Genomic DNA, 12,766 nt, shown 5'->3' with positions numbered 1-12,766 from the left:
AATGGTGACTGTTCTATCATTACTTATTGGGGCACATTTCATCCTGATATGTTAATTTAGGCCACAATGGGTAGACTTGGAGTTATTGTTGCTCAAACTTTTGATATGATGGCTATTAATGTAAGATTGTGGGATGTGGTCACCTTTGAGATAATATTTGTTAGTAGCTCTATACGATTTTCATCAGTAGATCTCATCATACGAGAAGTTGGAGACCCTAGCTAAACACACATTAACTATATACCCTGGTAAAAAGATCACTCTGCTGCTCCATACCATAGATATGACATCACTGTTTATTATCACATCATCTTGCTCACACTTCAGTCAGCTATCTGATTAACAATGTTCAACATCAGGAAACAACCTTTTGGTGAATATTAAATCAGGGGTATACAGGACACTATTTACAGCCTGTTTAAGGACTGTTAGGTAGGATTCATCTGAATAGAATCTGCAGGATTTGTGAGAGTTGTGAAAATCAAAGTTAACCAAACATTGACAATTCAGATTAACAGAGCTCAATCTCTTGTCCATTTTTAGAAATGGGGTCTTTGGTAGGCAATCAGGTTACCCCCTTTCCAAGCAAGGACCCTCGCTCTAGTCAGGGTAAAGGAGAATCACACTCAGTTAACCCCCGCTCACCCACTTGGTACGAGCAGGTAGGCTTAACGTCAGAGACCAGGTGGAAAGTATTTGTAACAACGCACACAGTAATATAGTAAAAACACCACAAAATGAGTCAACACAGGTTTAGGAAAATAGCCAATATTGATCTAAACACATCAGGACCAAAACGACAAAACTCTGACATACACAAGTCAAGTTATGAATTTTTGAAGATTAAACTCAAAAACAGCGCTTAGAAACACAAAATGCTTCGATGAGGTGATAACACGGCATCGTGACGCAGTCGTTCCCAACAACCCAACGCCAATGGCGCTGGGTACGGAGTCACGCAGACCCCCAGGTATGGTACCTTCATAAATGTGTGAACGAGCTGGTGCGCTAAGTCGGGGATTGCGGCGTCACTGCATCAGAGGCAGCGTCGGTTCTGGTGGTGCAGGGCGACAGAGCACAAGCGTCATGAAGAGGCGTCGGGTCCTTGCGGTGGAGCGGTGGAGGTGAGGTGGTGTCAGTGTGAAGTGTTTAATCTGTGCACTTTGGGCAGAGTCGATATATGGCGGTCACGACGTGGTGCAGCGACTTCCACGGAGTCGTGGACTTTGGGGGGGGGGGGGGGCTGCAGCAGTGTCAGACCTCTGAGGTTTGTTGCACTCTAGCAACAACCACAGAGCCGAATGCAGGCGGCGTACCAGGATTCAACAGCGTCATCGGTCTGGAGTTGTCCGATGTCGGTTTTCTTGGATTTTCACCAGCTTTTCCTTTCAAAGGCCCAGGGACTGGATATGGCACCACATATCAGGACAGGAATCTCAGCAGAGAGTCCAAGTACTGGTAGGGGAAGTCGTTGATGGCCACGGGACTTCAGAACAGGGGGCAAGCTCAGTCCATGCCCTTGGAGATTCTTCTCAGGCAGGAATGTACTACAAAGTCCAGTCTTTCTCCCCTTTCTCAGGAAGAAGCAGCAACTGTAGGATCGCCCAACAAGCACAGTCACAGGCAGGGGCAGCACTCCTCCTCAGCTCTTCTCCTTGGCAGAGGTTCATCTTGATTCCAGAAGTGACCTAATCTTCAGGGATTTTGGGGGCTCTTTTTATACCCCTTTCTGCCTTTGAAGTAGGCCTATTTCAGAAGAAAGTCTCTCTTGCTTGTAAGATCCTGCTTTGCCCAGGCCAGACCCCAGACACACACCAAGGAGTTGGAGACTGCACTGTGTGAAGGCAGGCACAACCCTTTCAGGTGTAAGTGACCACTCCCCCCCCTCCTAGCACAGAAGGCTAATCAGGATATGCAGGCTACACCCCAGCTCCCTTTGTGTCACTGTCTATAGAGAGGTGCCAGCAGATGAACTGTCAAACTGACCCAGACAGGGAATCCACAAACAGGCAGAGTCACAGAATGGTTTAAGCAAGAAAAGGCCTACTTTCTAAAAGTGGCATTTACAAACACACAATCTAAAAACCATCTTCACTAAAAGATGTATTTTTAAATTGTGAGTTCAGAGACCCCAAACTCCACGTCTACCTGCTCCTAAATGGAATCTTAGCTTTAATAATATTTAAAGGCATCCCCCATGTTAACCTATGTGTGAGATAGCCCTTGCAACAGTGAAAAAAGAATCTGGCAGTATTTCACCGTCAGGACATGTAAAACACAGACGTACATATCCCACCTTTTGCATATACTGCACCCTGCCCATAGGGCTACCTAGGGCCTACCTTAAGGGTGCCATACATGTATAAAAATGGAAGGTTTAGGCCTGACAAGTGGGTACACTTGTCAATTCGAATTGGCAGTTAAAAACTGCACACACAGACACTGCAGTGGCAGGTCTGAGCCATGTTTACAGGACTACTTATGTGGGTGGCACACCCAGTGGTGCAGGCCCACTAGTAGCACTTGATTTACAGGCCCTGGGTACCTCTAGTGCACTGTACTAGAGTCTTACTAGTAAATCAAATTTGCCAATCATGGATAAGCCAATTACACATATATTTACACAGGGGCACTTGCACTTTAGTACTGGATAGCAGTGGTAAAGTGCCCAGAGTAACAAAAACAGCAAAGACAGAGTCCAGCACACACCAACAACCTGGGAAACAGAGGCAAAAAGTTAGGGGAGACCACGCCAAGGATGCCAAGTCTAACATCCAGTCTTGCAAGAAAGGCATTTATGTCACTTTTGCTGCCAGCATGCAGAATCATAATTGTAACTAAACATTAAAGAGGAATTCTGCACAAATGCAGAATTTGCAAAGTCTAGCCACAGCTCCTCTACCCACTGTCATTTAGAGATTATTTTTTTGCAGTGAAACATCATGGATTGTGATAGCTCTTCCCCAATTAATCTATACCCTCCAGAACTACCCATGGGAGATACAGTTCAAATGATTCAGCAAGCTTCAATCTGAGATCAATAGTTATTTCTGGGAGGATTTCCCCCGCAAAAGAGTTGCTCTTACGAAGTGTATGTATCCAGGCACCATTTGATGCAGTTTAGGAGTGGTGGACATGAACCTCTATTATTTGACAACCCATTGCTTTTGCTCAATGATTGTGTATTGTGACTGGAAGTGGAGGGATTTCAGGTCTTGCCACCATGATTCTGGCTCTATGGTGTCAATTGCCCACAGGGAACACCCTTGGTCACAACAGTTCCAGGGGACTGCTTGCAAGGGGCCTGGAATTACCCTTGGGTGTAAAGGAAATTTCACTAGAAATACACCCTAGTGGCAGGGAACATGGATCAAAAAGATGGCAAAACTAAAGGGATTAGAGAACTGGGATATGGTCAGCATCTCCAAGCTTGGAGATGTCTTGGTGCAGGGCCACATGGTATCACTTGACAACATGCAATCAGAATACTCCATACACCGATGCCAGTTCTTTACCTACAACTGCGGCATGCTTTAGACGTGCCTGCTCCCTGAATATAGTCCACTGGAGCCCAAAATCACAATTGGAGAATTGGGTGGAAAAATATATCCTGGCTGTACAAGAGTTGGGTGGGAAAATATATCCTGGCCGTACAAGACTTTAGCGATTAATACACCCAATTCCAAAGGGCTCCTTAAAGATAAATTGGTATCGAACATCGGCAAATTAGATGAGGAAGACTAGGTAGATGACAAAATGGCAACTAAACAATTAGTGACCCCTGCACCCCCAAGGCTCATTCCATTTAGTTGTTTACAAAGGGGCTACTACACACTATGGGGCGCATTCTGAGCCCGGCGGGCGGCAGGAGCCGCCCGCCTGGAGGGAGCTGCCAAATGGCCGCTCCGCGGTCGAAAGACCGCGGAGGCCATTCTGGCTTTCCCGCTGGGCTGGCGGGCGACTGCCAGAGGGCCGCCCGCCAGCCCAGCGGGAAATCCCACCCCACGAGGAAGCCGGCTCCGAATGGAGCCGGCGGAGTGGGTATGTGCAACGGGTGCAGTGGCACCCGTCGCGTATTTCAGTGTCTGCAAAGCAGACACTGAAATACAAAGTGGGGCCCTCTTACGGGGGCCCCTGCAGTGCCCATGCCATTGGCATGGGCACTGCAGGGGCCCCCAGGGGCCCCACGACACCCCTCACCGCCATCCTGTTCCTGGCGGTCGGAGCCGCCAGGAACAGGATGGCGGTGAGGGGGTCGGAATCCCCCATGGCGGCGCAGCAAGCTGCGCCGCCATGGGGGATTCCCAGGGCAGCGGAAAACCGGCGGGAGACCGCCGGTTTTTCTTGTCTGACCGCGGCCCTGCGGGGCACCGCCAGCCTGTTCGCGGTGCTCCCGCATCCCCGGCCCCGGTGGTCCTTGACCGCCGGGGTCGGAATGACCCCCTATATATGCTGTGGCCTCTAGACACAATTTCATATTTACAACAGCCGTTTGTTTAAATTGAAGGAATGTAAAGTGAAGAAACATGTTTCATAAAACATTAAGCCATAATTGTCTTAATTGAAAATTGAAAGTGAAGAAAAACATTAAGATTTATTGTTCCATAGAAATATTTGTCTTTACTTTACATTTCTCCCATTAAAAAAAAAAGACCGGTGTTTGATTTATAAATATGGCACAGTGTCTACAATCCACATTGAGCAAGAGGCCAGCTGTTTGTATATGCAACACTCTGAAATGGGGGAAAATTTAAACGAAGAGTTAACTCAACATTTAAGGTAAGTTTTCATTTTAAATTTCTCCCATTTGAAAGTTTTCATAAACATAATTTTGTTCTTACACTCCAATACTGAGTTGACAAGGACTTTTATTTAAGAGTAAATACCCTCAGTGCTTCAGTTCGTCACCACTGTGCCCCCACCCTAGGCCATTTTCAGGCCCTGCTATCTGCAGCTTGATGATAATAATGTAAAATAAACACAGCCTTCCCTTACCTTTAAAAGGAATATGCAACCCTGGGTTGATTGAAAAAAGAACTCAGTGCTGGGAGCTACTATGAGGGTGCCCGCAAGCTACTGGTAGCTCGCGATCCTCTGGTGGGAGACACCTGGAAGACAGTGGCTGCTCTCCATGTACATACTGCATGCCTGTGTGCGGAACACTGAAAGTACTGCATGGCAAGGTTCATGCTTGCCACTAGCTATTCAGAACTGTCATCCCAACACCGAACATCTGTCCGAACATATTCTGTGTAATTTTAATTTCTCATCAGCACTAATGGGTGATGTGATGTAAGTGGACTGTGGATGAAGAGGAGGGGAGTGGTGCTTATCCATGAACATGTCCTCTAGTGACATTGTTAGCATTTGACATCCATCGAGCATGGTTTCCACCCAGTACGTTTGTGTGATCATCCACCAAGGATAATTCAAACATACTGTGATTTCAGCCACAAGGCACGGGCCTTCCCTGTTACTTAACGGCCAGTGATCACGGATCATTCTTGCATCTAATGCAAACAACCATCGGTCTCATGACAGTAAGCTCTTAGCTGAGAGACTGGCTGCTGTTGGGAAGCGTGTTATTTGTTGTAAAGGTAAAAACAACAGCACATTCATTCACTTGAGCAGAGACCAAATTGTAACGTAACATACATTTTACGGCTGGAAAAAAATTAAAAGAGTGCCAGCTTTAAGGTTGTGGTCACTTCTGTGTTAGGTCGTGTACACAATACGGCACCTTTTCAAAACACTTCCCTAAACATGGAGTATTATTAGGCCACGTCATCACTGAATTAATACTACTCTTCTGACATAACGTATGTTTCTGCCGGAGGAGGTTGTGGCATCAATTGTATTGCTGTGCAATTGGAAGGAGGCAACAGCAGAGGGTGTGTGAAAAGCATGACCACTCAACGGGAAAAAAAACATGCTTTGTGGCAAGAAACGCTGCTGTCCGGTGCACAGCCATCTGGAATTGCCTGTTTAGGGCCATCGGGAAAAAACGCGTGACGGTTTGGAGTACGTCGCATCCCTTTGGGCATCAGATTAACCCTTGATGCTCCATCAAGGCCCAGGCCACATCTACAGACAGCAGCCAACGCATGCGTATGTACATTGTGTGCATTAGACCTGGTAACCCCTAAAACCCGAATAACTACTCTTCCACCGTGAACACCGCCTATGTTGTAATAATGGAGGTGATGACATATCGCTGGGGACTTGAATGAAGCATTTGTTTTAGCACAGAATTCGAGTCGATACAATTCCCAACTGCGCTGCCAAATTCATGGCGCCAATGTTTTGATATGTGGTTGACACACAGAACACATTTTGGACCAATATTTCCGCCGGTCCTGTAATTTTATCATAGATAACAAACGCATCCCAGTAGCGTAAAGAAATTTGAGAGGGGCGGGGGCTGCAGATTAAACGGGGGCCTCCCTTCTAATTCTCCCAGAACCACCAGTTCTGGCTGTGCTATCAGGGCCCCTGGAGCTCGGGGCTCCCCAGCACTGCAGGGCCCAATGTTACACCCCTGTGCATCCCCTTACAGTACGTGGGGGCGGTGCGGAGGGGGCCCGGGGGGGCGTCTCTCAGCCTGTGCTCATCTGCAAGGCACTTGATTCTCAGTCCCCTCCGCCCCCACCATCTCGGTCTGCGGGGATGCTCAGTCATTCTAATTACGCCACTGGAATCTGAGCACCTTGAAATGAGTCACAAAATATGAACCCTGCATTCGGACCCTTGTTCACAGGGAGTAAACTGACACTTGTAAACCATGAAGCTGCTGCAGAGAAACGAATGCGTTTGTCCTGTTAAAGAAATTACATTTTCTTTCAGTGAAGCAGTGACACGTGCTGTTGTCGTCTTACTGTTTTGTGCTGCTGTTTCTGTGGAAAATAATGTTATTGTGAATTCGAAAATTAAAACGCGCGCTCGGTAAACATGCGAGGAAAATGTGCTTTTAAAAGCAGCGTATTTCGGTTCAGGGCAAACAGAAGCGCACTGTAGCAACATTATCAATACAACACACGTACAAAAAAACAAAAATATATAATGGCTGCAGTCAAACGTGTATCACAAGAGCTCTGCGTGTGTCTCAGCTAATCATTAACCCTCCATGGACTGTGACTCCGCCGGACGCCAGCTGTGAGCAGGCCCCTGACCAGCACTTAATTTAAAATATTTGTATATAATCCAAATACTTGCAGTGACTCGGTTTGTAGTGCGAGTAGGGGGGGCAAGAACCCACCCATTCAGAGACCTTTATAGAAAAACAACAAGTGTACAGTCTACCCCGACACAGAGATGTGCGATTGGCCGGTCCAGTCCGGAGACTGCACGCGGGCAATAGATCGCGTGCCGCATCATAAATGTTACACCTGCTGCACTGAGCGCAAAACTGCCATGTACTTCCGGGACATGTTAACCCAGTGAAAGGGGACTGGGGCCATGGAGCGGAAAAAGCACCCCAAACCCGCTGCGATGCAGCAATGATATGCCTTCCTAAACGACTGTAGGCGGTTACTGCCCTGGCACAAGAACACCACCCGGTAGCCTGGCCAGTGTCACGGGCCCTAGTGTAAGGGAGGATACTATTAACACTATAAAATGCAGCATTAAGCAGGGTTCAGCGGGACTCTCAGGGCTGTGGGCCCCTGAGACACTGCACCTGCTCTGCCAATGGAAGCTACATCCCAACAAAGTACCCACCAAGACAAGAAAGGGTAAAGTTGGATGGCTTACCCCACGTCGTTCCTATAAAAATATTGAACCTGCTTTCCCTTGCCTGAGGAATAGTCTCCCGTGCCCCTGCAGAGTGACTCGCTGTCTAACTGCCGAGATCGGCACAAGATTCTGGCCGGAAGTGCATTTACGGGGTCGGTCTATGCTAAAAGACAGGCAGCAACACAGCTGTTAATAGTGATCTGATGATCGGAAGGGGGCGTGGGGGGTGGGGGAATCCGCGTGGACGCACAAGAGAACGTGCAGTGTCCATGAACACAACCGAAAATGTACATTACCACCAACATCAAACCAAAGGCTGCTATAGTTGTTGCTACTGTCATTGTTGCACTTTGCTTCTTGGCGATTTGGCCCTTGTGTCACTTGCAAGATCTTTCGGCGGACTGCTTCACCCTTCAATGACAGGAAGATCTAGTGATGCTAATCCTCCTCAAAACACCAACCGAAGACCAGTCACCCCAGCTGTATAGCATCTTCTGCTAATGCTCCTCAGGCCACACACACAGGCCGCCCTCACTGCCACCAATATCACATCCATCCTCCCCTAACTGAAAGCAAGAGTCCTGGAACCACGCAGACCACAGCTCCTGGGCTGTGTGTTCTGCTAAATGTGTGAAAGGTTCAGCCCGCAGAGCCAAACTGAATCAAGTGACAGGCACCAATGCTGTTGTGAGGAAACAACGCCCACCTCCTGACAAACCCCCAGAACAAGAGATTGTGCCAATGTCCCTGCCTTCGATGCTCTGCTCACAGTGGTACAGACAGCATGATGGTTCTGTTGGGATCTCCTTTTACCAGCTTTCTAATGGTAGTGGTACACCAGCCAGCCACACTGTGTGGTACCAGAGAGACGCGGCACCCACCTAGGTTGAGTGTGCATATCGGACTACCGGTGCCTCCACAGACCGTGACCGTAATTTGGAGATGTACAGGAGTGATGTCACTCAAGGAGACATTTTGGTGTGCCGGTGGTGTTTGTACCATTGGGTGTTTAGGTGACTGCGTCTCAGACTTCAGAGTGCTGCATAGTGCTGTGAAGAGCGTGATGTAATTGGCGCTTCCATTCAATACTTGACCATTCTTCAGTGCTGCGGGGGTTCGCTTTCAAGGGGTGAACAGTGTTTGTGCACGGTAAGGGGATAGGAGAAATCATTCATTATCTAGATTTTCAGTCAAGGAATATTGAAAGATGCTTCAAGTGAGTAACATGACAGTATCACGCCTGTGCTACTATGATTATGTGAATGTGCATTTGCGAGCAGTCACAGGCGACAAGCATGTGCTGCGGGTAATGCCACAGTACCCCATCAGCATGCAGTATAAAGAGTAAGCCTGGGCAAAAATCATAATTGTGCTGGCATATGTTTGTGCAACACAATTATCTGGATTATGCCATTATATCACACTACATAATTTCTTGAAGACATTTTCACACATGATGCACGCGTCGGTAATCTTGGAACACAAGTAGTAGTTTGCGTATTTTTTTTTTTTAACCAATGTGGACCATTTGAGTATTTTTTTTAGCACAAAACTACAAATTCGAACGGGAGCACCAGTATTTTGAGCGCAAGTGACAAGAAATCAATTTGAAATTAAAATTTCGAGTTGAAGTTTTATCAGAACGGATCACTTGAGTATTTTTTGAGTGCGTGATGCATTTTGCATAATCATGTTGTAATGCATAAGGACGCTGTAATTTCAAGTAATTACGTTACAGCAAATTACGCAAGTTTCACACACCCCTAGTAAAGAGATAGTCTACAGTTGCGAGATAGTCTACAGTTGCGAGGCGTGCCCTTCCTGTGCCATACTGCTCAGCATTAGACCTATTGCAGGATATGCCCTTGCCCATATCAGTACATGGATCTTCTCTTTTAGGGTGGCACTTCCTTTTCAGCTGTTTTTAGCATCATGGCAGGGTATGGTGCAGGTGTGACTCCTCTTACTATGTTATGTTTGGAAATGGTCATGTGTGGTTTCACCTATAACAACAGAAATACAGTCTGCAATATCTTATCATGGCTTAGTGTAGCTGAAGAGGTGAGAACTAATGCATAGGGTGCAGAATCGGGCCAGTTTTCGGCCAGACCACCAAGTCCTCCCCTAATCTGTACTGGTTTGGGAATTTTTTTATTAATTGATCACAGTGTGCAGTGTCAGGGAACAGATCTCTATTGTGGTGTGGCCAATGCCCACAAATGCAGGGCATTTCTCTGTGCAGCTAGATGTGTGACTGCCGCCCGCAGATCTCTGCTGTCAGAATTGTGACCAATGCCCAGATTGGCTAGGCATGGCTCACAGTACAGATCTCTGCTGTCAGAATTGTGGCCCATGCCCAGAGTGGCTAGGAATGGCTCTGTGCTGCTAGATGTGTGACTGCTTCCAGATAGTCAGAAGCGGGGCTATGACCAGATTGGATAGGCATGGCTCTGTGATGCTAGATGTATGACTGCTTCCAGATAGTCAAAAGTGGGGGCCATGACTAGAGTGGCTAGGCATGGCTCTGTCCTGCCAGATGTGCGACTGCTGCCCGATAGTCAGAAGTGTGGCCAATGATCAGAATGGCTAAGCATGGCTCTGATGCTAGATGTGTGACTGCCGCCCACTGGCGTGCATTGTCGTAGCACAGATCTCTGCTGTCAGAAGTGTAGCTAATGACCAGAGTGGCTAGACATGTCTCTGTGTTACTAGATGTGTTACTCCTGCCCGATAGTCAGAAGTGTAGCCCAGTGCCAGAGTAGCTACGCCTGCCTCTGTGCTGCTAGATGTGGGACTCCTGACCGATAGTCAGAAGTGTGGCCCATGGCCAGAGTGGCTAAGCATGCCTCTGTGCTGCTAGCTGTGTGACTGCTGCCCTGCGGCTCTCCACTTTCAGAAGTGCGGCCTGTGACCAAATTAGCTAGGCATGACTGATGGTAGATGCTCGATCCCAGCCCAGGAGTATGCAGAATCCGGGGAAAGACCCATTCGACCAGGGAAGGGATTCCTTCTCCAGATGGCGCAGTGTTGCTACATAGCTCTATGCTGCTACTGGTCAGATTTGTGCCCTGTGAGGTGCAGGAGCATGGCAAGTTGCCAGTGGATTTACTTGTGCTCCACCCCAGCAGTGTCATTATTAGCCTCCGTAATATTAATGCATGGTGTGCAGCGTCAGGAACTGCAGATCTTGCCCCACTGTGTGAGAACATTGTAACGTGGCTTTAAATAGTCCAACACTTGCACAAGCAGCTCCCTGTTCCCTGATAGGTGTGATTTCTGTAAAAACACAGAAGCATTCTCTGAGAGTACGCTCCTGCTCCTAGTCTGCAGTGTCAGAGCACGTCCCCGTGCTGTTCGAGATGTCTATCATTTCGTTCATTTTCACCGTCAGAGCGGGACACTGGGCTGAGATTTCTAACCCACTAAGCGCAGGGTCGGTGCCACAGCAGCGTTCCGTTCTGCCCTAGGTGTGATCTCCGAACATCAGCTTGTACTGTCAGAACAGGCTCTGTTATTGATAACATGAACAACGCACGACAGTCCGCAGTGCAAACGGCCCTGGGATGTCAGAGATTGCCTGCTGTGCTCCGGTGTGCAGGGTCAGCGGTCACCACGAGGCTCCACCCGTGCCCCATGGTGCACAGTAGCAGAACCACGACCGCCTGCTATTGGAGTGCGATTCGTGCAAGACCGCGCGCAGGAACTACACTGCGCGCGCTGGTGCGGGACCCGCTCCCTCTGGGCGGCCGGGTGCAGGTGCAAAGCATCAGACTCACCTGGACGGTCTCGGCTGCTCCTCACGCTTGTTGTCCACCACGGCCGGGACGCAGTTAGTGAGCTCGGTCCAGTCGGCGTGCAATCCACAGCTCCAGCCCGTGGAGAAGCGTGAGAACAGCCAGGTCTCCTTCTTTCCAGGCCGGTGGCAGGTGCACTTCTTATGGCCGGCCTTGCACTCGCACGGCTGCTCCAGTTGGATGTTCCGCACCAGGTGGCGCCCGAAGGTGGTGCCCCCAGTCTTCTGTATGTGCAGGAAGACGATCAGGTCGTCCCCTTTGATGTTGAAGTCCACCTTCCTCAGCAGGTCGTCGTCAGAGAAATTCAACTTGGGCATAAACCTGGCGGGGCTGTCGTCCTCGCTCCGATAGGGGTCTGCCGTGAAGGGAGAGCTGAAGGCATGCAGCCTCAGCAGCTGGCATTCTGTGCCCGGGCACACGTACTGCAGCACTAGCACTGCGAACAGGCAGACCATTACCAGCCCCAGCAGCAGCCGGCCGTGCCGCCCGGCAGTCAGGACCATTACTGCAGCCCGTGCCGGCGGCGGTGATGCACAAGCGAGGGGCAGCTCCCGGATCTCATGCCTGCTCGTCCGGCATCGGGCTGCGACCCACGCTCCGCTGCCCGGCTCCCCGGCGATGGGAATGAGCTACTTGACGGGGCTTCGGCAGCAGCGGCGCCTCAGAATCCCTCCCCCGCTCGCCTCCATTGGAAGCGTAGAAACAACTCCTCTCAGCCCTAAGAATAGGCACCGCCCCATCTGCCGCCCGCCCCTTTCTAGCTCGTGTCATCCCCTCCCGCCTACCAACCAGACCCCGTTGCTATTTACTAACCCCACTGCCTCAGATGCACAGTTTTTGAATGAACCAGGACCCTGTCCTTTGAGGGACTCCAGCAATGATGTGAGTTTCAACCTGTCTCCCTTTTCACCCTGGGCACCAGTGAACAACTATTCCTCGTTCTCCCACTCCGTTAACGCCGCCGGTGGGTTAATACCTCATCAGTTATCAGGGTTCGTTAACCTCAGTCATTGTACCTGCTGCATCAATGGAAGCTGTGTTCATGGCTAGCATCAGTGTGCATGTCTGGAGCACAGCTACGTTGCTCCAAATAACAATGCATTTCTACATAACAGATATTTATCAATAATTTGGAAATCAGAAGGACCAACATAAACTTCTTGCAATTTGAAATGACCCCCAAAGTGTCATTTTGCTCCATTTTAAAAACAAAATATCCACTATTCATCATGAAATCATCA

General features: G+C 48.9%; 1 protein-coding gene across 1 annotated transcript in view; it reads right to left on the bottom strand.

Annotated features, from left to right (window-relative positions):
• HS6ST2 (heparan sulfate 6-O-sulfotransferase 2) overlaps window positions 1-12,270 on the bottom strand; it is a 907,802-nt gene extending 895,532 nt beyond the window's left edge. The window contains exon 1 of the mRNA XM_069212520.1: window positions 11,508-12,270. Coding sequence (XP_069068621.1) covers window positions 11,508-12,028 — 521 coding nt within the window. The 5' untranslated portion in view covers window positions 12,029-12,270. The remainder of the gene's footprint in view (window positions 1-11,507) is intronic.
• Window positions 12,271-12,766: the final 496 nt, after the last annotated feature.

The sequence above is a fragment of the Pleurodeles waltl genome, chromosome 2_1 (genome assembly GCF_031143425.1).
Source record: "Pleurodeles waltl isolate 20211129_DDA chromosome 2_1, aPleWal1.hap1.20221129, whole genome shotgun sequence".
NCBI lineage: Eukaryota > Metazoa > Chordata > Amphibia > Caudata > Salamandridae > Pleurodeles > Pleurodeles waltl.
Note: the sequence above shows the minus strand (reverse complement) of the source record. Positions and strands in the feature narration are given on the sequence as shown.